Raw genomic sequence first — 27,007 nt, 5'->3', positions numbered from 1 at the left:
CATATTATAACTAACACCTCAAATTTATAGCACTTTATTTATTGTGTCTATGCACACTCCATAACGGCATATGACATGGTTATTCCATTTAATGTAATAATGTGACACAGAGTTTGATAAATTCTATAACGCCCTATTTTAACATCAGGTACGTAGACACTTATGTAGCATGTAATAACATATGAAATAAGATGTCATGCAGACGGTGTAATAGCAGTTGTTATTAAAAGGTGACATAAGCATATATGACAACAGGATGAACAGTCCTCTATAACACCCATTATAACTCGTTTTATAACAACTCATTACAGTTTATGACATATGTTATAATGTGTTATATAGCTGTTAGAAAAGGCTTTATGAATGTATCAATAAGGACACCTAGACTGTTACCTTTGGGACTCATTGGACCGAACACTAAAAGTTACCAATTGTGTACAATTATTTGAAGTAAGTACCAGAAAGTACCCATAGATACCTTATAATGTCCTAGCAAATGTGTAATTTCTATACTGTAAAATAGAGTACTACCCATATCACTTCCTACTATGCTAGTTCAAATCCAGAGACATTTCAATAAAGCATAACATTCTAAAAGGGATTAGTTAGTTTTGTCTTTCAGGGATATTTCAAGATGTCTCAGATCAAAAGGATTATTGTTTAACCCACTAGCATAAAAGTTCAAAGATACAGTAATAAAACACTAACGCTGAATTGTTAGTCAGTGAGGTACAGAGAGAGAGAGAGAGAGAGAGAGAGAGAGAGAGAGAGAGAGAGAGAGAGAGAGAGAGAGAGACAGAGAGTGTGTCAAAGAAGATTCATTTCAAGACACTATGGTGATTATTTTCCAGTAACTTACCTTGTGTATAAATTAATGTCCTGTTTTGTTGTATATTTACCACCTAGAGTCTCAAATATGATTCATACCAAGTACCCATTTACCAAATTGCTAATCCTAAAGGCTATTGAGTGGACATAATTATGAGAACAGAAAGATTTGATAAAGAGAAAACATACTGCAGCTCCTATAGTTAATATGTAACCAGTCAGTTGAACCTTCCAGCAAGTATCACGTAGGGAAACTGGGAGGGTCCATGTTTTATCAAGACATCAGTATCTTATTGGCTTCCTCATTACAGTACTTTATAGGAAAGCTGCCCCTCCCACCCATGGCCAGTTTAGTTACTGCAAGCATTATATATACTCTATGTTGGTGATCCGCAAACTTTTTTGTCCCACGGCCCCATTTTGATATCTGATACCCAAAACAATTAAAATTAACCCCAAACATATTTTTTTTTTTAAATGCCATTCACAGCCATTGTTTACTTATTTTATTTGATGCTATGGCAGTCAATTGAAAAACATTTTAACAGTATTTCTGACTTCTGATTTTCTCAACTCCTCATCACATATTTTGAATGTGGGGCTATGACAGTGAATAGCAAATTACATGGGTGGGGCATTTTAAAAATGTTTGTTTATACATGCCAGCAAAGCCACTAAACAACACAACACTAAACAATACATTAATTGCAATATAACGGTGACAAACTGTGCCCACAAACTTGTAGGGCCTACATAAAGCTGTCCCAACAGCACAGTTCCAACAGCAGTCCCAACACCTTACCTCTGCTACACCTGGTTATCAGCCGAGCATTGTCTGGCAGCGAAACAGTTTATTCAGCCTCATTTGCTGCCTTATAAAAAGCATAGCTGATATGGCTGACTTGCTAAACAGATGTGTTGTCTACTTGCAATTGAGATGTACAAACTATTGCATAAGGAGACAACGAGCGGATAAAAGACAATCCGTAACATTGATTAAGACATTAAGGAGCGAGCTAGGACTGACGTAGTCAATTTAACTATTTGTTCAGCACTTTTGAAATGTACAGCGACAGAATTCAGAAAAATGGTCCGCTCTTACAGTATTCTCCCTGTACACCAAGTCAGAACCATAGGATAAAATAAGTGTGGTCTATAAGCAGACAATGAAATCTCTTACAATATTTCATGATAGCATTGCTCTAAAACATGCTATAGGCTGAATGTGCACCACCAAGTCAGAACAGTAGGCTAAATTATGAGGGGAAAAGGGAGCAAATTATTATGGTGAAGCACATGGGCTTCTAACAGCTTACTACACAACATACACTTAGTATTACTTTCTTAGCTACAGCACAGTATACCATATCTCCCTGGAGCTTGCATCCTTTATGCAGCAGCATTCAAGACATTTTTGGACTCACCTTGTTGTGCTGTGCTCACTTGAACAGGAAGGTGGCGTGGCGGTTCTTTGTGGCAAATTTAGTCATCAAAGTCTGGCATTCTCTGGATTTATGGTGCTTTCAAAATAACTGGGAACTATGAAAAAAACAAGGTTGAATCATGACGTCAGTGATCTTCAGGTCAGAGCTCTAGAAAGAGGCCCGAGTTCCTGACTTGAATTCCGAGTTGGATGAACGTTCAAAACATATTTTCCCAGCCGGACCTCGTTTTTTTTAGAGTTCCCAGTTGTCTTGAACTCACTGAAGTCTGAGATTTCCGCGTTCTGAGATTCCAGTTGTTTCGAACGCTTCAGAAGTTATGCTGGAGTGACAGCATGGCGAATATTGAATGTTGATCTTTTTTTAAATGTATTTCATTCTAATTTTCCACCCCTTTTTCTCCGCAATTTCGTGGTGTCCATTTGGTAGTCACAGTCTTGTCCCATCGCTGCAACTCCCGTACGGACTCGGGAGAGGCGAAGCTTGAGAGCCGTGTGTCCTCCGACACACGACCTAGCCAAGCCGCACTGCTTCTTGACACAATGCCCGCTTAACCCGGAAGCCAGCCGCACCAATGTGTCAGAGGAAACAGCGTACACCTAGCGACCATGTCAGCGTACATGCGCCCTGCCCGCCATAGGAGTTGCTAGAGCGCGATGGGACAAGGACATCCTTGTGCCGGCCCATGGGTCTCCCGATCGCGGCAGACTGCGACAGAGCCTGGACTCGAAACAAGATCTCTAGTGGAATATTTATCTTTTTAAGCTTGGAGAGAGACTCTTAATCCCAAACTTGGACCACACTCCCACTACACTGAATAGCAGGCTAGTGATTGTTTGCAACGCTTGCAGTTAGCCACTGATTCCTTCCAAACCACTCATTTTGTAATATGCAATTTCCAACTTGTTGTGTAATGTTTATGTCCAATGGCCGATGAGCACCAATACGTTTTATCTATATTTTCTCTTCAAAATTTCTCTTCAAATGTCAAGAATTGAAAAGGATTTGCCAGTAGATTGTTTACTTGATTCATGATGATGACTGCTAGCTTTCTAGCTAAGATTTTGAAAGTATGATGTTGACATTATCAGTTCAATCAAAGCTACGGTACACATTGACGTAATTTTATTTGTGGCCAATGACCTTGGGCTCTTCTAATGTAACTCTATAGCAGCACCGAAGGGGCTTAAATTTTCGAGCTCTCGCTGTAGATTTTGCGGTGACGTAGTGTCCCCATGAGTGACAGAACACTGAGCCAATCACAGCGCAACTAGAGAACATTACCAACCCCTAAAACTCGTATTTTCCGCTGGCTTTACCACCAACACAGAAAGCACTGAGCTAGGCTGAAACACCTGCATTTTGGAGCTGCCTAACTTAAGAAAGCAAAAAAATAGACCATGTTTGCATGAGGCTTCATTAATTAAATGTTTTGTTTTTTACATTGTTTTCAAACTGATATGTGACACGTATTAAAATAAAATGCAAAACAGACCCCAAAAAAACAGGTGGTGTTTTTTTCCCCACCTGCCCTGAATGAGGGTCACCACTGGACATGATGTATCCCACCAGCACCAATGAGATGGGTGTGCTTGATGCATGTCGCGTTGGAAATTCTCAAAGTCAGGGGGCGTGGTCAACAGTGTGCAACTCATCTCTGCTGTCACAGTCAACCTGGATCGATATTTGGTTTTAATGCTGACGAGAGCATTAAATCCAGCTTCACACAGATATGGGCTGGCGGAGGGTACCATGAGTTTTATGGGGCTTTCAAGACAACAGGGAACTCGGACAAATACGAGGTCAAATCATGATGTCAGTAATCTTCAGGTCGGAAAGTCGGAGCATTAATACATTAATAAAGAATATGGACACAACGTTGATGCCTGGTTAGATGACAGCAAATGATCATAGAAAGTAATCCACAATTCAAGATATTACTAAATCGAAAATTATTCACATAGCTTTAAACCAGGACAAAGCTATTGACAGACAGGGAATACGATCATTTATGTTTTTCTATGTTGCCGTGATAGACAAAATTGTGATTGGTTTTGCATCATTGTTCCAGGGTGAGAAAAGTGGGCGGACATCATCCTGATAACTTGGTCCATTAATAAATGAGTAGATGAGTGAACCTTCTTCTGCATTAAAGAAAGTCACCTTCCTTTCCTGATAATCCAGATAGATACCGACTTTATCTGGAATACCTTTGTCAAGAACATGTTCTTCATCCTCCATGGCTTTAAGTCTTTGCCCATTGGATAGTCTGATTACCCAGAAGCCATTAGTTGGACTGAAAGCCAACGGCCCCATCCTGTGAGCCGTTGCCATGGCAACGCCAAGCACCCAGTCATCCTTCTCCTTCACATTCACCTCCCAGTAAGTCTTCAAAGCACGGCCTGTATAGCCCAACACAAAAGGCTCTTCATTAAAACAGTTCTCAATGTTAATGTTTCTCTGCTGTGATTCATTAGTCCACTGTAGTGTTTTCCCATCTATCTTCAGTTTAGGGTGAGCTGTGTCCACATCCAGAGTAACATCCACTGTGGAGAATAGGAAAACAAAATATATATTTACTCATAATTTTCATTGTAATTTAATCTTCAGTGATTTAAAGCTTAGTTATATAGGACAGATAAAGTGTTTTATTTTATTAGGTATTTTAATTGAAAAAACAGATTCTGGTGTCACAGCCCATTACCTTCATGTGAGCGTGCCTGATTTATATCTGGAAAAATACATTTAAAAAAGTATAACAATGAGAAATTCAATGTCTCACATGTCATATGAATATTATCTGAAATTATATTGTATTTAAAAGAGACGCATTATCGAACTTTGTAGTCTTCTTCCTGGATCTTTTTGATGCATCTACAATAACAATGATTTACCAAAGCTAATAACTGGGAAAGATAATGTGTAACTAACAAAATATACTGACTTAATCTTGCGTAAGATGGTGCACTAGGGTAAGTTGGTGCAAAGTTGGTGCAAAGTTGGTGCATACCCAGAATTTATACAGCATCCTCTGTATTAATGCACAATATCTCTCACCTTTCTTAGGAGATAGTTTGAGATGAGTATCTGTCTGTAAAGGGTTTTCTTGCCCTGCAGTTGAGTTATAACCTTCATATCACCAAAACAATAGAACTATCCTTAAATAATGTAAATAAACACTCTTCATATGAAATATTTTGTCAGCGCCTATAACTGCAAATGCTTCTCCTACCCATCCTCACCACCCCACCCCACACAAACGCTTCCTCCACTATGTATTACATCAAACACTAAAAATATAAGTCCTTAAGAATCAGAGATCATGTATTTAAATATACCAACTCATGATTGTCTTATTTTGTAATAATGATACACTAAAAGTATTTACATGAAGAGATTAAAAGCTTACCCTTCTTTGTTGAATCCACTGTGATCTGTCCTGTATAACTTCTTGGAACTATAGGGGGTGCTGTTCCGCATTAGCATATTTGGGTCTCCAAATTAAACTGCCTCGTGCTAAATTCTTGATCGTACAATATGCATATTATTGTTATTATTGGATAGAAAACACTTTCTAGTTTCTATAGCCGTTGGAATTTTGTCTCTGAGTGGTACAGAACAATATCTACAGCACTTTTCATGACAGGGGTCAGATTTCAGAAATTTTTACCCCTGATCTGGAGTCTGTTTTTAAGGCGACAGTGAATGCTATGAAGAAACCGACACTGCCTACGTCTTCCTCTGGGTGTCTGTACGTCATCACGTTTTGAATGGAGTCTATTGCACAATCACAGCCACTATAAAACAAGAAAACGTAGAAGTACCGCTCTCTTCCTGCATGCGTCGTGCGCAAGATGGACATCAGACCTGCCTCCTTCCAAATCGTTGTTTAGAGAGTGATATTTCTCCGGTCATGTTTTTAGTCGTTATAGTTGTTAAAAACATCATAATGTAGTTAATTTTAACCGTTTTATAGCAATTTATATCCGTTTAGTGCGATTTTGAGGAATTTCTTTGTTGTGCACTCTGAAACTTTGGACACGTTTCGGGGTCCCGTTCGATCGTTAGTGGATATTTCGAAGGACAGAGGACATCTATGGACCAAAAGAAGATTACAACATAGAAAGGATACATTGCCCAAGAATCTGATGGAAGAACAGCTCAAAGTAAGCAATATTTAATATGATAAATCGTTGTTCTGTCGAAATATTTTAAACGCATATTTCGCCATTTTGTTTGTTATCGCGTCACTTGGCGAACCCTGTATTGAAAAGTAAGGATAATTTTAAAAATGTAAGTCAGCGGTTGCATTAAGAACTAATTTGTCTTTCGATTCCTGTCAACCCTGTATTTTTTAGTCAAGTATATGATTAGCTTTCGATTAAACTAGATCACTCTGAAAGCTGACGTCCCTCATTTTGATGCTTGAGTTGCTACTATTTTCATTGTATAACCACGGTTTTGTATGGCTAAATATGCACATTTTCGAACAAACTGTATATGTATGTTGTAAAATGATGTTACAGGAGTGTCATCGGAAGAATTCTGAGAAGGTTAGTGAAAAAATTAATATATTTTGGCGGTGATTACGTTATAGCGCTCTTTGGCTGGAATCGATGCTCTGGTAACGTTTTCACATGTGGTATGCTAACTTATCGATTTATTGTGTTTTCGCTGTAAAACGCTTAGAAAATCTGAAATATTGTCTGGAATCACAAGATCTGGGTCTTTCCATTGCTATGCTTTGTCTATTCTTATGAAATGTTTTATTAAGAGTAAATTGGTCATACACGTTGCTCTCTATAGTAATTCTAGTCGTCTTGTGATGGTCGGTGCAATTGTAAACTGTGATTTCTACCTGAAATATGCACTTTTTTCTAACAAAACCTATCCTATACCATAAATATGTTATCAGACTGTCATCTGAAGAGGTTTTTTCTTGGTTAGTGGCTATCAATATCTTAGTTTAGCCGAATTGGTGATAGCACCTGAAGTAGTAAGAAACTGATGGAGTTAGAAAAGTGGTGTATTTTGCTAACGTGTTTAGCTAATAGATTTACATATTTTGTCTTCCCTGTAAAACATTTTAAAAATCTGAAATGGTGGCTTTATTCACAAGATCTGTATCTTTCATCTGGTGTCTTGGACTTGTGATTTAATGATATTTAGATGCTACTATCTACTTGTGAAGCTATGCTAGCTATGCTAATCAGTGTGTGGGGGGGTGGGGGGTGATCCCGGACCCGGGGTAGAGGCTCGTTAGAGGATAAAGTAATATACTGTTGAATAATACATTTTCTTCATTTGAAAGACAAATATCCACCATAATCTTTCTATGCAAAGAGAAGAAAACAAACTTACTCTGTTTATTTGGTTTTGATCCAAATATTCCTGTAAAAGAAGGAAACAGTTTTTGACCCAGTGGTATATGTACTATAGTTGTAATGAATATAGTAGTCAGGGGTAAATTCATGAATTTATGGTAATTATTTAGGTTTGTATATCCGAGCAGCTTTACCCACGGTGATGGTGGCTATTGCCATGGTGATGGTGGCTAAATGGAAACAGCTAACAGTCAAATATTCCCAAATGTATCACATAATGTATTTAGGGCTAATGATTGAGGTCTGGATTCAATCAATATTGCAGAAGTATTGCGGATCGGCGTTATGGCTTGATTGAAAATTAACTGCAATTAATTCAATCAGAAATTTGCTTTAAATTTTAACGCGTATCTTCCACGATACGGATTGAATCCAGCCGTTAAGTATCTATATCTGGGCAGCTTTACCCATGGTGATGGTGGCGAAATCGTATCCGTTAACAGTCAATTAGCAACTCTGTGTCTTGTCCTTCTCCAATACTCAGCCACGACACCTATAAAGAAATGATCAGCCTCATTTCACGTCTGCTAGACCTTTTTAATTTAATTTAATTTCACCTTTATTTAACCAGGTAAGCTACTTGAGAACAAGTTCTCATTTACAACTGCGACCTGGCCAAGATAAAGCAAAGCAGTTCAACACAAACAACAACACAGTGTTACACATGGAATAAACAAGCATACAGTCAGTAACACAATAGAAAACAAGGAAAGTCTATATACCGTGTGTGCAAATGGCATGAGGAGGTGAGGCAAAAAAATAAGCTGGTGTGCAAAAGAGCAGAAAAGTTAATTAAAACAATATGGGGATGAGGTAGGTAGATTGGGTGGGCTATTTACAGATGGGCTATGTCCAGCTGCAACGATCGGTTAGCTGCTCAGATAGCTGATGTTTAAAGTTAGCGAGGGAAATGTAAGTCTCCAGCTTCAGCAATTTTTTAAATTCATTCCAGTTATTGGCAGCAGAGAACTGGAAGGAAAGGCGGCCAAAGGACGTATTGGCTTTGGGGATGGCCAGTGAAATATACCTGCTAGATCGCGTGCTACGGGTGGATGTTGTTATCGTGACCAGTGAGCTGAGACAAGGCGGAGCTTTACCTAGCATCAACTTATAGATGACCTGGAGCCAGTGGGTCTGGCGACGAATACGTAGCGAGGGCCAGCCGACTAGAGCATGCAGGTTGTAGTGGTGGGTGTTATAAGGGGCTTTGGTAACAAAACGGATGGCACTGTGATAGACTGCATCCAGTTTGCTGAGTAGAGTATTGGAAGCTGTTTTGTAAATGACATCGCTGAAGTCGAGGATCGGTAGGATAGTCAGTTTTACGAGGGTATGTTGGCGGCGTGAGTTAAGGAAGTTTTGTTGAGAAATAGAAAGCCGATTCTAGATTTAGTTATGGAATGGAGAAGTTTAATATGAGTCTTGAAGAAACGTTTACAGTCTAGCCAGACACCTAGGTATTTGTAGTTGTCCACATATTCTAAGTTAGAACTGTCCAGAGTAGTGATGCTAGTCGGGCAGGCGGGTGTGGGCATCGAACGGTTGACAAGCATGCATTTGGTTTTACTAGTGTTTAAGAGCAGTTGGAGACCACGGAAGGAGTGTTCTATGGCATTGAAGCTCGTTTGGAGGTTAGTTAACACAGTGTCCAAAGAAGGGCCAGATGTATACAGAGTGGTGTCGTCTGCGTAGAGGTGGATCAGGGAATCACCCGCAGCAAGAGTGACATCGGTGATATATACAGAGAAAAGAGTCGGCCCAAGAATTGAACCCTGTGGTACCCCCATAGAGACTGCCAGAGGTCCGGACAACAGGCCCTCCGATTTGACACATTGAACTCTATCTGAGAAGTAGTTGGTGAACCAGGCGAAGCAGTCATTTGAGAAACCAAGGCTGTTGACTCTGCCGATAAGAATACGGTGATTGACAGAGTCGAAAGCCTTGGCCAGGTCAATGAAGATGGCTGCACAGTACTGTCTTTTATCGATGGTGGTTATGATATCGTTTAGTACCTTGAGAGTGGCCGAGTTGCACCCGTGACCAGCTCGGAAACCGGATTGCACAGCGGAGAAGGTACAGTGGGATTCGAAATGGTCAGTGATCTGTTTGTTGACTTGGCTGTCAAAGACTTTCGAAAGGCAGGGCAGGATGGATATCGGTCTATACAGTTTGGTCTAAAGTGTCACTCCCTTTGAAGGGGGGGTGGACCGCGGCAGTTCTCCAATCTTTAGGGATCTCGGACAATACGAAAGAGAGGTCGACCAGACTGGTAATAGGGGTTGAAACAATGGGGGCGGATCATTTTAGAAAGAGAGGGTCCAGATTGTCTAGCATAGCTGATTTGTACCGGTCCAGGTTTTGCAGCTCTTCCAGAACATCTGCAATCTGGATTTGGGTGAAGGAGAAACTGGGGAGGCTTGGGCAATGTATTGGTTCCTGACTTACCAGAAAAGTTGCATATCGCACCGACTATTCGATGCTAGTGCAGTCCGCCACAGGATGTTTTTGTGCTGGTCGAAGGCAGTAAGGTCTGGAGTAAACCAAGGGCTATATCTGTTCTTGGTTCTACATTTTTTTGAAAGGGTAATACTTATTTAAGATGGTGAGGAAAATACTTTTAAAGAATGACCAGGCATCCTCGGCTGATGGGATGAGGTCAATATCCTTCCAGGATACCCGGGCCAGGTCAATTAGAAAGGCCAGCTCGCAGAACTGTTTTAGGGAGAGTTTGACCGTGTTGAGGGGTAGTCGTTCGACCGCGGACCCATAGCGGATGCAGGCAACGAGGCAGTGATCTCTGAGATCCTGATTGAAGACAGCAGAGGTGTATTTGGAGTGCAAGTTGGTCAGGATAATATTTATGAGGGTGCCAATGTTTACGGATTTAGGGTTGTACCTGGTGGGTTCCATGATCATTTGTGTGAGATTGAGGACATCTAGCTTCGATTGTAGTACTACCGAGGTGTAAAGCGTATCCCAGTTTAGGTCACCTAACAGAACAAACTCTGAATATAGATGGGGGGCAATCAATTCACATATGGTGTCCAGGGCACAGCTGGGAGCTGAGGGGGGTCTATAATAGGCGGCAACAATGAGAGATTTATTTCTGGAGAGATTCATTTTTAAAATTAGAAGCTCGAACTGTTTGGGCATAGACCTGGAAAGTATGACAGAACTCTGCAGGCTATCTTTGAGGTAGATAGTTCTATCTTGACGGAAAATGTTGTAGTTGGTTATGGAAATCTCAGAATTTTTGGTGGCATTCCTTAGCCAGGATTCAGACAAGACATCAGGGTTGGCGGAGTGTGCTAAAGCAGTGAGTAAAATAAACTTAGGGAGGAGGCTTCTGATGTTAATTCTTATGGCTGCAGTCCCGGTAAGGGGATGATATGACAACAGCCAGTGAAAGTGCAGAGCGCCAAATTCAAAACAACAGAAATCTCATAATTAAAATTCCTCAGACATACATGTTTCTTAACTTCTTGTCACTACAGGGGGTGCTGTTTCAACTTCGACATTTTGCGTCTCCAAATTAAACTGCCTCGTACTCAATTCTTGCTCGTACAATATGCATATTATTATTAATATTGGATAGAAAACAATCTCTAGTTTCTAAAACCGTTTGAATTATGTCTGTGGGTGACCCAGAACTCTATCTGCAGCGAAATCCATGACAGGAACTGCGAAGGTCTGAAAAAATAGTCTCTGTTCTCAGTTCAGTTTTAAGCTCTGTGTATATCCTATGGACCGAAATGAACTGCACCCGCCTTCCCCTGGATGTCAGTAACCAATGAGAAGTGGAATGGGCTTTCTACGTGCCTCTCGGAGTTTATAAAAGGCAAAGGAGTGACATGTACGTTCTTTTCGACGCTCGCCATTGCGCAGAAGAGGACATCAGAATTGCATGCTCAAAAGCTCTTGTTATCGACCTAAGATATATCTGTCTGTCATTTTATTCGATATAGTGGTTAGAAACATCATAACGAAGTTATTTGAAACCGATTTATATCAGTTTATGCGAGTATATTGCGATTTTTCGGCATTTCCTTAGTATTGCGTTTGAGGATTTGGACATGTGTGTGCCGTGTAGCTATCGTTAGCTGCTAGTTCCGAAGTTGAAGAGGTCGTTTTACAACAAAGGAACGATTCTTTTGGACAAAGGACACATTGCCCAAGATACTGATGGAAGCTCGTCCAAAAGTAAGAGCTATTTATGATTTTATTCCGTATTTATGTGGAAAAATGTAAACGCATTTGTCAGCCATTGTTGCGGCACTAGTCTGGCTCTAACGCACACTGTATGTCTAGTAATGTTAATTTTAAAAATATAAATCAGCGGTTGCATTAATAACCAATGCATCTTTCATTAGCTGTCCAACCTGTATTTTTTTTGTCAATCTAATCGATAAATAATCGTAAACTTATGTGCCTTTCCAAGATGGCGCCGGCCAGAAATGCATGCCATGTTTTGACTGTTTACATAGCATAACCACGATTTGTGATGCTAAATATGCACATTTTCGAACAAACTCTATATGCATTGTGTAATATGATGTTACAGGACTGTCATCTGAAGAATTCTGAGAAGGTTAGTGAAAAAATTAATATATTTTGGTGATGATAACGTTATCGCTCTCTTTGCCTTGAATGAATGCTGGGGTGATGTTAGCTCATGTGGTATGCTAATATAACGATATATTGTGTTTTCGCTGTAAAACACTTAGAAAATCTGAAATATTTTCTGGATTCACAAGATGTTGGGCTTTCATTTGCTGTACGCTGTGTATTTTTCAGAAATGTTTTAAGATGAGTAATTAGGTAATACACGTTGCTCTCTGTAGTTATTCTAGTCGCTTTGGGTGAGTTTTGTGATACTGGCTGCAATGGTAAACTGTGATTTATACCTGAAAAATGCACATTTTTCTAAAAAAACATATGCTATACCATACATATGTTATCAGACTGTCATCTTATGAAGTTGTTTCTTGGTTAGTGGCTATATATATCTTTATTTAGTCGAATTAGTGATAGCTGCTGATGGAGTAAAAAACTGGTGGAGTAAAAAAAGTGGTGTCTTTTGCTAACGTGGTTAGCTAATAGATTTACATATTGTGTCTTCCCTGTAAAACATTTTAAAAATCAGAAATTATGGCTGGATTCACAAGAGCTGTATCTTTCATCTGGTGATATTACCTGTCGAAGAAACATTTCAAACTAAGTACTGAATCAATCAATAGGATGTTTTTAACATATAGCTTCAATAAAGTTCAAACCAGAGTATTCGTTCTTGTCTGCGTGAGCAATGGAACGTAGGTGACTTCCATGAAAAAAAAGCATGATCAGAAAATGGCTGCTTGATGGACACTTGACTGATTCTGCTATCATTCTCTCCCACAACATCATAGAAGTCTCATTGAAATTTCTATTGATGGTTGACATCTAGTGGAACCCCTAGGCAGTGCAACATCATTCATAACTCTTAACTTGTTATGGCTGCAGGGGGCGTATTGAATAACTGGAAAAAGGTGCCCATTTTCAAACGGCCTCATACTCAATTTTTGCTCGTACAATATGCATATTATTATTACTATTGGATAGAAAACACTCTCTAGTTTCTAAAACCGTTTGAATTATTTCTCTAAGTGGAACATAACTCTTTTTACAGCCCATTTCCTATCCGGAAGTGAGATTTCCAAATGCGAAGTCTCTCTTCAAGAGCTTGTCTATAAAAGGGCATGTCACTTAGGACTGTAGAAACACGTCATACACCTTCCCCTGGGTGTCATGCGGAAGTGAGAGCAGAAATTACTTGATTATCTTGTCCTGGGATTGAACACAACCTCTATAAAAGGGTATGTCACTTAGGACTGTAGAAACACGTCATACACCTTCCCCTGGGTGTCATGCGGAAGTGATAGCAGAAATGACTTGATTATCTCGTCCTGGGATTGAACACAACCTCTTGGGAGGACCGCCATTTATTTTTTTTCCTGGGCGCGAAGTTGGACCTTGACTCGGCTCCTGGAAAACCCTCGTTATAGGTGAATATGATCTCTGGCTTCGATTTTATTTGATACATATCACAATATCATCCTAAAGTATGTTTTTTCAATATAGTTTAATTATATTATTGAAAATTATTCTGGACTTTAGACGTGATGCGTCGCAAGAATTTTGTGAAGAAGGAGAGGTTAGCACCGCACGGCCAGTGTGCTTGCTAATTCAAGAGGGAAATCGTTCGTTCTGGTTCCAAATAAAGACGGTTCTGAACAAAGGACACCTTGGAGAACATTCTGATGGAAGATCAACAAAGATAAGGACCCAATTTGGGATGCTTTTTCATATATCTGTCGAACTGTGCTATCGCTACCGTTTGACTAGAATCAATGCTGCTGTCTGTTAACTATTGTAGTAAGCTAATATAACGATATATTGTGTTTTCGCTGTAAAACACTTCAAAAATCGGAAATATTGGCTGTATTCACAAGATCTTTGTCTTTCATTAGCTATCCACCATATATTTCTCTGAAATGTTTTATGATGAGTAATTAGGTAGTTGACGTTGGTGTCTGTATTTTCTCTGGCTACTCCCGTGCGATTTCTGACTGTAGCTATGATGGTAGCAGTAATGTAAAACTGATTTATAGCTAAAATATGCACATTTTTCGAACAAAACATAGATTTATTGTGTAACATGTTATAGGACTGTCATCTGAGGGAGTTTTTTCTAGGTTATTTAGGTTGGTTCTAGGTTAGTTAGGTTAGCTTTGTGCATGCTACTTGCATGCTACCGTTGCTGTGAAAAATGTGTCTGTCTGTCTTTTGTATTTGGTGGTGAGCTAACATAAATATATGTGGTGTTTTCGCTGTAAAACATTTTAAAAATCGGAAATATTGGCTGTATTCACAAGATCTTTGTCTTTCATTAGCTATCCACCATATATTTTTCTGAAATGTTTTATGATGAGTAATTAGGTAGTTGACGTTGGTGTCTGTATTTTCTCTGGCTACTCCCGTGCGATTTCTGACTGTAGCTATGATGGTAGCAGTAATGTAAAACTGATTTATAGCTAAAATATGCAAATTTTTTGAACAAAACATAGATTTATTGTGTAACATGTTATAGGACTGTCATCTGAAGGAGTTTTTTCTAGGTTATTTAGGTTGGTTCTAGGTTAGTTAGGTTAGCTTGTGCATGCTACCTGCATCCTACTTGTGCTGTGAAAAATGTCTGTCCTCTTTTTTATTTGGTGGTGAACTAACATAAATATATGTGGTGTTTTCTCTGTAAAACATTTTAAAAATCGACCATGTTGGCTGGATTCACAAGATGTTTATCTTTCAAATGCTGTATTGGACTTGTTAATGTGTGAAAGTTAAATATTTTAAAAAAAATAGATTTTGAATTTCGCGCCCTGCACTTGAGCTGGATGTTGTCATAGGTGTACCGGCGTCGGGCTTGCAGCCATAACAGGTCTTATTTCTTAAGGGGACTCTGGTGAATACATACAGGCTCAGATTTCTGACTTCCTGTTTTGATTTCAACTCAGGATTTTGCCTGCCAATATGAGTTCTGTTAAATTCTTCTTAATAGGGGGAGCTGTTTTCACTTTGGGAAAAAATCGTGCCCAAATTAAACTGCCTCGTACTCTGTTCTAGATCATACAATATGCATATTATTATTACTATTGGATAGAAAACACTCTGAAGTTTCTAAAACTGTTTGAATTATATCTGTGAGTAAAACAGAACTCATTTGGCAGCAAACTTCCAAACAGGAAGTGAACATTCTGAAAATGGGGCTCTGTGTCAGGGCCTGCCTATTCAACTGGCTTATATTTATGGATCTCTATGCACTTCATACGCCTTCCACTAGATGTCAACAGGCAGTAGAAGGTTGAATGGGGTGTCTAGCTTGATGTGAGGCCGAATGAGAGCTTTTGGAGTGACAGATCCGCTCTTTTGTCAGTTTTCAACTGCGCAGGGTGGAACTCCACATTGTCTTCTGAAATGCGTTACTTATACACGACGAAATGCTCCGGCTCTGATTTTATTGGATACATATGAGAAAAACATCATAAAGTAGGATTTTCAACCGAGTTTGACCAGTTTATTCGACGTTTATTGTGATTTTTGGAATTTTTCGTTCCATGCGCCAAGAGTTGATGGGCATGTTCGCGCCACAATGCTAGCCAAAGTTGCTAATTCGACAGAAGAAATTGACATTCTAAAACCAAACAACGATTTATTCTGGAACTAGGACTCCTTGCACAACATTCTGATGGAAGATCATCAAAAGTAAGAGAATATTTATGATGTTATTTCGTATTTTTGTGGTTAATGTTGGCTACAACAAGGCGGAGAATATGTGAGCGCTGTCTCACAATATTGCATGCTGTATGTTGTACTAAAGTTATTTTTAAAAATCTAACACAGCGGTTGCATTAAGAACCAGTGTATCTTTCATTTGCTGTACAACATGTATTTTTTTGTAAAGTTTATGATGAGTTCTTTGGTTAGATTAGGTGACTGTCCAAAATATCTCCGGAGAATTTTGTGCATTATGACTACGTATTCACAATGTAAAACCAGGATTTGTAGCTCTAAATATGCACATTTTCGAACAAAACATAAATGTATTGTATAACATGATGTTATAAGACTGTCATCTGATGAAGTTGTCCAAAGGTTAGTGATTAATTTTATCTCTATTTGTCGGTTTTGTGAAAGCTATCTTTACGGTGAATAAATGGCGTTGTGTGTTTGGCTATTTATATATTGTGTTTCGCTGTAAAACACTTAAAAAATCGGAAATATTGGCTGGATTCACAAGATGGTTATCTTTCATTTGCTGTACAACATGTATATTTCATAAATGTTTTATGATGAGTATTTATGTATTTCACGTTGCTCTCTGTAAAAATTCTGGCTGTTTTGGTGCTATTTGTGATGGTGGATGCAATGTAAAACGATGATTTATACCTCAAATATGCACAGTTACGAACAAAACATAAATGTATTGTATAACATGACGTTATAAGACTGTCATCTGATGAAGTTGTTCAAGGTTAGTGATTAATTTTATCTCTATTTGTGGCTTTTGTGAAAACTACCTATGCGGTGGAAACATGGTGAAAACATGGCGTTGTGTGTTTGGCTATTGTGGTGAGCTAATATAAATATATATTGTGTTTTTGCTGTAAAGCATATAAAAAATCGGAAATTATGGCTGGATTCACAATATGTTTATCTTTCATTTGCTGTATTGGACTTGTGATTTCATGAAATTATATTATATGATATCCCTGTCGCGTTAGGCTAGGCTATGCTAGTCAGCTTTTTTGATGAGGAGGATCCCGGATCCGGGAGGAAGACTCGTTAGAGGTTAATCTCACAGACATAATTCAAACAGTTTTAGAAACTTTTGAGTGTTTTCTATCCAATACTAATAATAATATGCAAATATTAGGAACTATGACTGAGGAGCAGGCCGTTTGATATGGGCACCTTTCATCCAAGCTACTCAATACTGCCCCTTCAGCCATAAGAAGTTAAAAGACAACATGGACCTCGAGGTCAAATCACGACGTCATTGACTTTCAAGTTGGATATTCATGCTCTCGAAAAAGGCCTGAGTTCTCAAGTTAGAATTCCGAGTTGAATGACCGCTCAAAACAATTTTTTGGAAGTCAGAGATTTCCGAGTTCCAGTTCCAAGTTCCCAGTTGTTTTGAAGGCGACATTAAAGGTCAGAAGCAGACGGCACGGTCTTCCCTTTGAATCAGGAACCAAAACTCCTTCGTAGTGACCCGTGAATGAATTCGGTGACATGAAAGCTCAATCAGCTGTTTCATTTCAACAACATTTATAGCTAGTTTTGTAAAATCTTATGCCGTGTCATGACGTTGCCTGCTTGGGTATAGCAAGCCCCATCCCCCTCTCCCTGCCTCTCCCTTTCCTCCTTCAACCCATGCTGTGATCACAGAGAGACGTCGTAAATTCCTGAGAATCTCCTCATGGCCAAACAGTATTAGAAGAGAGGGTAGATTGGTGAAGATTCCAGCTATGAACCGGTCCGTTTGTCCCCATGTGGGAAACTCATGAGAGATAGGGTGGCTACATTACCATACCGCTGTTTATATAATAACCTCAGATATGAGGTTTACATCTGTTTGTTGTATAAAATGAATGAGTGAGTATGATACTGTTTATATAATTGTGTAATATGATTTTGGACTGGTTAATGAAGAAAAATACAAATCCCGTTTGATTTGAACTAAATCCGAGGACCCGCCCCTGAGCCAGTTGGGTCAGACACCCTGGGACAGCCCCTCTCTGCAATCCAAATAAAAGCTCAACTCTGAGAAATTATCAGTAGACCATGTTTTTCTCCATAGGAGGAGAAGGTTAAGTAACATTGCTGAATCTTTAACCATACCACGTGGTTAAACTCTTAGACGAATAAGAACAAGTCTTTGATATTGACTACTAGTCTGCAGCTAGGAATTCGGCATCAATGAACGCGAAGAAAGACAACCGCCGAAACATCCATTCTATAACGAATGTCACTCTGAATTATCCACAATAACCAGGACAGAGACCGACGAATCTCCAACAGAAACAAACTTTCCTCCAGCGATCAAGACGACACACAATGAGCGTAAATATATATATATATATATTGATTGCAATTGTTCCCGAATGAGTGAGCGTTCATGTGTAAAGGATTAGCATGTCAATTGTTATAATTATGAACTCTGTAGTGACTTCTTGGTCGAACGCCAATTTTCCCTTTGTCTAACAAGCCGCCATGCCGGTTCAGCCCACTAGGGCATATTTCTCCCATCATTTCATGTAACCATTTTTAAGTTTGTTTGTTTGTTTATGCATTTCTGTGAATTACTTAGTTAGTAATAAATAAATGATTTAAGACAATTGATGTATGGATGACTCATAGTGAAGACTGGGTTCGTGCAGATAACCAACAATTTACGACGTTTGGAATGAGACTAACGTGAGGTAAAAATAAAAAAATCATTAATCAGAAGACTATTGATCAGATATGAAAATATCTGAAAGGTTATATTGGGAAATTATAACTTTGTAATCTGACTACTTTCCCTGGTGCCCTCGAATTCATAGTTAATTAGTTACGTTCCAACTCAGTTGATCGCGTAATCCCTAATTACAGAAATCTTTGATAAAAACTATAAGTCTTCAATTTAATGATAGCAAAGACACGACAGCCGTTACTCATAACTATTTGAAACGACTCATTACAGCTTAAGGCAAATGTTATAATGTGTTATATAGCTGTAATAAAGGCTTTATGAATGTATGAATAAGGACACCTACAGTAAACTGTTACCTTTGGGACTCATTGGAACAAGCACTAAAAGTTACCAGTTGTGTACAATTATTTGAAGTAAGTACCATAAAGTACCCATTGAAACCTTATAATGTCCTAGCAAATGTGTAATTTATATACCCGTAAAATAAAGTACTACCCATATCACTTCCTACTATGCTAGTTCAATTCCATAGACATTACAAGAAAGGATTACATTCTAAAAGTGATTAGTTAGTTTTACAAAGGCAGTAGTTCAGTTATCCTGTTGAAGGCTTGTTTTTCAGGGATATTTCAAGTTGTCTCATATCAAAAGGATTATTGTTAACCCACTAGTATAACATTTCAAAGATACAGTAATAAAACAATAACGCGCAATGGTTAGTCAGCGAGGGGGAGAGAGAGAAATATATAAAAGAGAGAGGGAAGAGGGAATCAAGGAGGATTAATTTCAAGACACTATGGTGATGATTTTTCAGACACTTACCTTGTGTATAAATGAATGTCCTGTTTGTTTGTATATGTATCACTATAGTCTCAAATATTATTTATACCGAGTACCCATTTACCAACTTACTAATGCTAAATGCTAGTGAGTGTCCATGTGAGAACCAAAAGATTTGATAAGGAGACAACATACTGCAGCTATTCTGGTCAATGTGTAACCAGTCAGTTGAACTTTCCAGAAAGAATCATGTAGGGAAACTGGGAGAGTCCAGGTTAAATCAACACAACAGGATCTTATTGACTTTCTCAGTACAGTGCTTTATAGGAAAGCTACGCCCCCCCCCCTCCCCCCATGGCCAGTTTAGTTACTGCAAGCCACATATGTACTCTATCCAGTGGTTCCCATGACCTCATTTTGATATCTAAAAATTATCACGACCCCAACCATGTAAAAAATAATAATAATAATTAACAGACATTTTTTACTTTTTTATTTGGGGCTATGACAGTCAATTGAAAAACATTCTAACAGTGTTTCTGATTGTCTTCTCACTCACCATGATGTATCCCACCAGCACTAATGAGATGAGTGTGCTTGATGCATTTCGCGTAGGAGCTTCTCAAAATCAGGGGATGTGGTCAACAGTACGCACCTCATCTCTGCTGTCACATCCAACCTGAATCGATATTTGGTTTTAACGCAGATGAGAGCACTGAATCTAGCTTCACACAGATATGAGCTGGCGAAGGGTACCATGAGTTTTATGGTGCTTTCAAGACAATATGGAACTCGAGGTCAAATCATATGAGGTCAAATCATGACGTCAGTGATTTTCAGGTCAGAAAGTCGGAGCTCTAGAAAGAGGACCGACTTTCTGAGTTGGAATTCCGAGTTGGATGACCATTCAAAACAATTTTTGAAGTTGGAGATCTCCAGTTCCAAGTTCCCAGCTGTTTTGAGCTCTCTATTAATGCTCAGAGGGAGATTGCAGGGTATTCCCTTTGAATCAAGTACCAAAACTCCTTCGTAGTGACCTGTGAATGCATTCGGTCACATGAAAGCTCAATCAGCTGTTCAATTTCACTTACCAGCATGTTAACTGAGCCAGGATCGCAGTCAAATGGATTGGGAGGTAGGTCTCTCTCCAATTATGATTATTTCTGATTCCACTGATTCGTTCACTCATCTGTAGAATGTTTTTGTATTTCCCCTGCGTGCTTGCGTTCAATTTATTCATTTTCACAAATATGTCTGTTACATAGGCAAGGAGACACATTTTCTTTTCATTACACAGAAAATCAACCAAGTCAACCAAACAGTTCCTCTCTCAATGTGAAAAATCTTTCCAACACTCCCCTTCGAAAACCATCAAGCCTCGGTGTGTATTAGAACATCGTCATGCTCTGATCCCATATCTCCACATAGTTTTGCGAACAGGCGTGCGCACAGTGGATGTGGTTTGATGTAGTTTACAATCAAAGTTACCTGCTGCAGTACATCTCCGAGTTCTGTGCTCAGCTCTTTTGCCACCAGTTGCTCTTGGTGTATCATATAATGTGTCCATATGGCAGAGTGAGACACATTCATAACTAGAGTGCAGAGGCCTGCCTGCCGTCCCACCATAGATGGAGCCCCATCTGTGCAAAAGCCCACCATTCGATCCCATGGAATCTGATTTTCATCAATATAGCCATGCAGCTGAACATACACTGAACACACACTAAACATCCACTGTGCTGTTTCATCCTCGGGAACCGTGAGACACAACAATATGTCCTCGTGAATACCATCCCTCGACATGTATATTGAACAAACGTCAACGCATGGGCATCTCGGCCCTCAAAGCTAACGTCCATTTGGAGAGCATCAGGTGGGGAGTTGTTGAGTCGTTCAGGCAGTTTCCTCTTTCTTGCTAGCAACAGCATAAATGATTTGTTTAACAGTGTTACCTGACAAAGGTATTGATGTGAGTTTCTGTGCCTCTGCCTCCCCACACATTGTTTTTACCTTAGCATTTGCGGCCGGTAATATAAAAGTCTGTGCAGTAGTGTGTGGTTTCACAGTGTTGCGGACCTAGCCATTCACTGTGGGAATGATCCAAGTGTGGCCTTTTCCCATGATCTAAGGATGCTCTCTGTTTGAATTTTATCTTTTTGATTAGAATTATTTTCATTTAGATTTTTAAGGTTGACCACATTAAAATGATTTTGAGATACAAAGACGATATTATAATATACAGTTGAAGTCGGAAGTTTACATACACCTTAGCCAAATACATTTAAACTCAGTTTTTCACAATTCCTGACATTAAATCCTAGTAAAAATTCCGTCTTAGGTCAGTTAGCATCACCAATATATTTTAAGAATGTGAAAAGTCAGAATAATAGTAGAGAGAATTATTTATATCAGCTTTTATTTCTTTCATCACATTCCCAGTGGGTCAGAAGTTTACATACACGCAATTAGAATTTGGTAGCATTGCCTTTAAATTGTTTAACTTGGGTCAAACGTTTTGGGCTTCCGCAAGCTTCCCACAATAAGTTGGGTGAATTTTGAGCAGTGGCTTATTCCTTGCTGAGCTGCCTTTCAGGTTATGTCGATATAGGACTCGTTTTACTGTGGAAATAGATACTTTTGTACTTGTTTCCTCCAGTATCTTCACAATATCCTTTGCTGTTGTTCTGGAATTGATTTGCACTTTTCGCAACAAAGTACGTTCATCTCGAGGAGACAGAACGCGTCTCCTTCCTGAGCAGTATGACGGCTGCGTGGTCCCATGGAGTTTATACTTGCATACTATTGTTTGCACAGATGAACGTGGTACCTTCAGGTGTTTGGAAATTGCTCTCAAGGACGAACCAGACTTGTGGAGGTATTCAATTTGTTTTCTGAGGTCTTGGCTGCTTTCTTTTGATTTTCCCATGATGTCAAGCAAAGATGCACTGCGTTTGAAGGTAGGCCTTGAAATACATCCACAGGTACACCTCCAATTGACTCAAATGATGTCAATTTGCCTATCAGAAGCTTCTAAAGCCATGACATCATTTTCTGGAATTTCCCAAGCTGTTTAACGTCACAGTCAACTTAGTGTATGTAACCTTCTGACACACTGGATTTGTGATACAGTGAATTATAAGTGAAATAAATTGTTGGAAAAATTACTTGTGTCATGCACAAAGTAGATGTCCTAACCGACTTGCCAAAACTATAGTTTGTTAACAAGAAATTTGTGGAGTGGTTGAAAAACGAGTTTTAATGACTTCAACCTAAGTGTATATAAACTTCCAACTTCAACTGTATATTTTGTTCTATATTTTGTTCTTCTGGATTTTGGACATTCTCACGCAACACCATTTTAATATGGGGTTGCGACCCCTTGTTGGGGAACCACTTACTTAATGACGATTCAGGTATGCAGCTGAATGAGAAACAGTGTAAAATTTGGCTGGGTTGACTGCTTAATCAGCATGGCTACCACAGCATTCTATAGTGATACGCCATCCCATCTGGTTTGCGCTTAGTGAGACTATAATTTATATTTCAACAGGACAATGACCCAAAACTCACCTCCAGGATGTGTAAGGGCTATTTGACCAAGGAGAGTGATGGAGTCCTGCATTGGATGACCTGGCCTCCACAATCACCTGACCTCAACCCAATTGAGATAGTGGGGGATGAGTTTGACTGCGGAGTGAAGGAAATGCAGCCAACAAGTGATCAGTATTTGTGGGAACTCCTTCAAAACTGTTGGAAAAGCATTCCAGGTGAAGCTGATTGAGAGGAGTGTGCAAAGCTGTCATCAAGGCAAATGGTGGCTACTTTGAAGAATATATTTTGATTTGTTTAACGCTTTTTTGGTTGCTACATCATTCCATATGTGTTATTTCATAGATTTGATGTCTTCACTATTATTCTAGAATATAGAAAATAGTACAAATTAAGAAAAACCCTTGAATGAGTAGGTGTGTCCAAACTTTTGACTGGTACTGTATATATATATATATATATATATATATATATATATATATATACACTGCTCAAAAAATAAAGGGAACACTAAAATAACACATCCTAGATCTGAATGAATGAAATATTCTTATTAAATATTTTTTTCTTTAAATAGTTGAATGTGCTGACAACAAAATCACACAAAAATTATCATTGGAAATCAAATTTATCAACCCATGGAGGTCTGGATTTGGAGTCACACTCAAAATGAAAGTGGAAAACCACACTACAGGCTGATCCAACTTTGATGTAATGTCCTTAGAACAAGTCAAAATGAGGCTCAGTAGTGTGTGGCCTCCACGTGCCTGTATGACCTCCCTACAACGCCTGGGCATGCTCCTGGTGAGGTGGCGGATGGTCTCCTGAGGGATTTCCTCCCAGACCTGGACTAAAGCATCCGCCAACTCCTGGACAGTCTGTGGTGCAACGTGGCGTTGGTGGATGGAGCGAGACATGATGTCCCAGATGTGCTCAATTGGATTCAGGTCTGGGGAACGGGCGGGCCAGTCCATAGCATCAATGCCTTCCTCTTGCAGGAACTGCTGACACACTCCAGCCACATGAGGTCTAGCATTGTCTTGCATTAGGAGGAACCCAGGGCCAACCGCACCAGCATATGGTCTCACAAGGGGTCTGAGGATCTCATCTCGGTACCTAACGGCAGTCAGGCTACCTCTGGCGAGCACATGGAGGGCTGTGCGGCCCCCCAAAGAAATGCCACCCCACACCATGACTGACCCACCGCCAAACCGGTCATGCTGGAGGATGTTGCAGGCAGCAGAACGTTCTCCACGGCGTCTCCAGACTCTGTCACGTCTGTCACATGTGCGCGTGAATCTGCTTTCATCTGTGAAGAGCACAGTGGCGAATTTGCCAATCTTGGTGTTCTCTGGCAAATGCCAAACGTCCTGCACGGTGTTGGGCTGTAAGCACAACCCCCACCTGTGGACGTCGGGCCCTCATACCACCCTCATGGAGTCTGTTTCTGACCGTTTGAGCAGACACATGCACATTTGTGGCCTGCTGGAGGTCATTTTGCAGGGCTCTGGCAGTGCTCCTCCTTGCACAAAGGCGGAGGTAGCGGTCCTGCTGCTGGGTTGTTGCCCTCCTACGGCCTCCTCCACGTCTCCTGATGTACTGGCCTGTCTCCTGGTAGCGCTTCCATGCTCTGGACACTACGCTGACAGACACAGCAAACCTTCTTGCCACAGCTCGCATTGATGTGCCATCCTGGATGAGCTGCACTACCTGAGCCACTTGTGTGGGTTGTAGACTCCGTCTCATGCTACCACTAGAGTGAAAGCACCGCCAGCATTCAAAAGTGACCAAAACATCAGCCAGGAAGCATAGGAACTGAGAAGTGGTCTGTGGTCACCACCTGCAGAACCACTCCTTTATTGGGGGTGTCTTGCTAATTGCCTATAATTTCCACCTTTTGTCTATTCCATTTGCACAGCAGCATGTGAAATTTATTGTCAATCAGTGTTGCTTCCTAAGTGGACAGTTTGATTTCACAGAAGTGTGATTGACTTGGAGTTACATTGTGTTGTTTAAGTGTTCCCTTTATGTTTTTGAGCAGTGTATATATATATATATATTTATACAATTTGCTCTTTACTTGTCAGTGTTCCAAACTAGACATGATTTGTCTTTTTACCTACACAAGCAAACACCATCAGATGGAATTCATAGCAAGCAGTGGTTATGAAACAGAACAGAACAGATGAACTGGAATGATATTCACTCTCATGGGATGGGTTGCCAAAAATAACTTGTTGAAAGCCACACCCCCAATAAGCCACGAATATGACTGCATTGAGGCATAGAGTGCCGTCAGAAAGTATTCACACCCCTTGACCTTTTATAAATATTGTTGTGTTACAAAGCGTGATAAAAATGCTCTACTGTCAAAGTGGAAGAATATTATACATATTTTTTTAATTAATGGAAAACAAAACATTTATTTTGATTAGATTGGATAAGTATTCAACCCCCTGAGTCAATACATGTTAGAATCACCTTACAGCTGTGAGTCTTTCAGGGTAAGTCTCTAAGAGGTTTGCAGGCCTGGATTGTGCAATATTTGCCCATTATTCTTTTAAAAAAATTTAAAGCTCTGTCAAGTTGGTTGTTGATCATTGCTAGACAGCCATTTTCAAGTTTTGCCATAGATTTTCAAGCAGATATTGTCAAAATCGTAACCATGTAACTATTGAATATTTGGTGTTGTCTTGGTAAGCAACTCCAGTGTAGATTTGGCTTTGGGTTTTAGGGTATTTTCCAGCTGTAAGGTGAATTTGTCTTTTGGAGAAGAGACTGAACCACTATTATGCTGTCTGTGCTTAGCTCCTTTCCATTTATTTTTAACCTAAAAAAAGCATCTGGGGGCGGCAGGTAGCCTAGTGGTTAGAGCGTTGGGCCAGTAACTGAAAGGTTGCTAGATCGAATCCCTGAGCTGACAAGGTAAACATCTGTTGTTCTGCCCCTGAACAAGGTAGTTAACCCAATGTTCCTAGGCCGTCATTGTAAATGAGAATTTGTTCTTAAATGACTTGCCTAGGTAAATAAAGGTTAAATAAAAGAAAGCTGGTACTAGCCAATGAAAAGCATACCCATAACATGATGCAGACACCACCGTGCTTGAAAATATGAAGAGCGGTACTCAGTCATGTGTTGTGTTGAATTTGCCCCAAACATAATGCTTTTTATTCCAAACTAAAATGTAATTTCTTTACGACAGTTTTGCAGTATTAATTTAGTGCCTTTTTACAAATAGAATGCATGTTTGGAATATATTTATTCTGTCCAGCCTTCCGTCTTATCAATCTGCCATTTAAGGCAAGGGTTCTCAAACCTCTGCTCGGGGAGCCCAAGCCGTTCCAGGTATTTGAACTGTTCCACAGCTAGCACACCTGATTCAAATTGTTAAAAATCCTCAAGCCCTTGACTAGGTGAATCAGGCGAGTTAGTTCAGGGCTACTACAAAATTATGAAATGTTCTTGATCCATCCTGTTTTTTCCTATCATAGCCATTAAACTCTGTAAGTGTTTTAAAGTCACCTTTCTCTCCAGCAACTGCCTTAGGAAGGATGCCTGTGTCTTTGTAGTGACTGGGTGTATTGATACACCATCCAAAGTGTAATTAATAACTTTGTCATGCTCAAAGGGATGGATATTCATCAATCGGTGCCCTCCTTTGCGAGGCATTGAAAAACCTCCCTGGTCTTTGTAGTCAAATATGTGCTTGAAATGTACTACTCGACTGTGGGACCTCACAGATCATTGTATTTGTGGGGTCCAGAGATGGAGTAGTCATTGAAAAATCATGTTAACCTCTGTTATTGCACACAAAGTCCATGCAAAGTATTATGTGATTTGTTAATTACATTTGTAATCCTGAACTTATTTAGGCTGGCCATAACAAAGGGGTTGAATACTCAAGATATTCCAGCTTTTTCTTTTTTTCCATTTGTAAACCTTTCTTTAAAAAAAAAAATTCTACTTTGAAGTTATGAGTAGATCAGTGACACAAACTGTAACAAAACAAAATG

At 39.6% G+C, this 27,007-nt stretch overlaps 1 protein-coding gene across 4 annotated transcripts; it reads right to left on the bottom strand.

Moving 5' to 3' along the window:
- Nucleotides 1–1,319: 1,319 nt before the first annotated feature.
- LOC139561392 (butyrophilin subfamily 1 member A1-like) lies at nucleotides 1,320–19,678 on the bottom strand. 4 transcript variants are annotated; one of them, XM_071378447.1, is made up of 6 exons: nucleotides 19,488–19,678; nucleotides 8,062–8,147; nucleotides 7,789–7,824; nucleotides 7,632–7,661; nucleotides 4,975–5,001; nucleotides 1,320–4,816 (listed from the first exon to the last, which is right to left on the bottom strand). In XM_071378447.1, exons 2-6 carry the CDS (start codon nucleotides 8,063–8,065, stop codon nucleotides 4,290–4,292), a joined length of 624 nt encoding a protein of 207 aa, XP_071234548.1. In that variant the 5' UTR covers nucleotides 8,066–8,147; nucleotides 19,488–19,678; the 3' UTR covers nucleotides 1,320–4,289. The 4 variants fall into 4 exon arrangements, 3 of the variants coding, with proteins under 3 accessions (XP_071234548.1, XP_071234549.1, XP_071234550.1); XM_071378448.1 differs by lacking the exon at nucleotides 4,975–5,001; XM_071378449.1 differs by lacking the exon at nucleotides 7,789–7,824.
- Nucleotides 19,679–27,007: the final 7,329 nt, after the last annotated feature.

Source organism: Salvelinus alpinus, chromosome 31 (assembly GCF_045679555.1).
Source record: "Salvelinus alpinus chromosome 31, SLU_Salpinus.1, whole genome shotgun sequence".
NCBI classification, from domain to species: domain Eukaryota; kingdom Metazoa; phylum Chordata; class Actinopteri; order Salmoniformes; family Salmonidae; genus Salvelinus; species Salvelinus alpinus.
The sequence above is the reverse complement of the archived record's forward strand: the minus strand, read 5'-3'. Positions and strand labels throughout refer to the sequence as shown.

Coding starts and splice junctions, on each gene's coding strand:
- LOC139561392 (XM_071378447.1), bottom strand. Junction 7,662..7,788: donor AATAGCCACCATCACCGTGG/GTAAAGCTGCTC, acceptor CTTCTTTTACAG/GAATATTTGGATCAAAACCA. Junction 4,817..4,974: donor TCAGGCACGCTCACATGAAG/GTAATGGGCTGT, acceptor TATTCTCCACAG/TGGATGTTACTCTGGATGTG.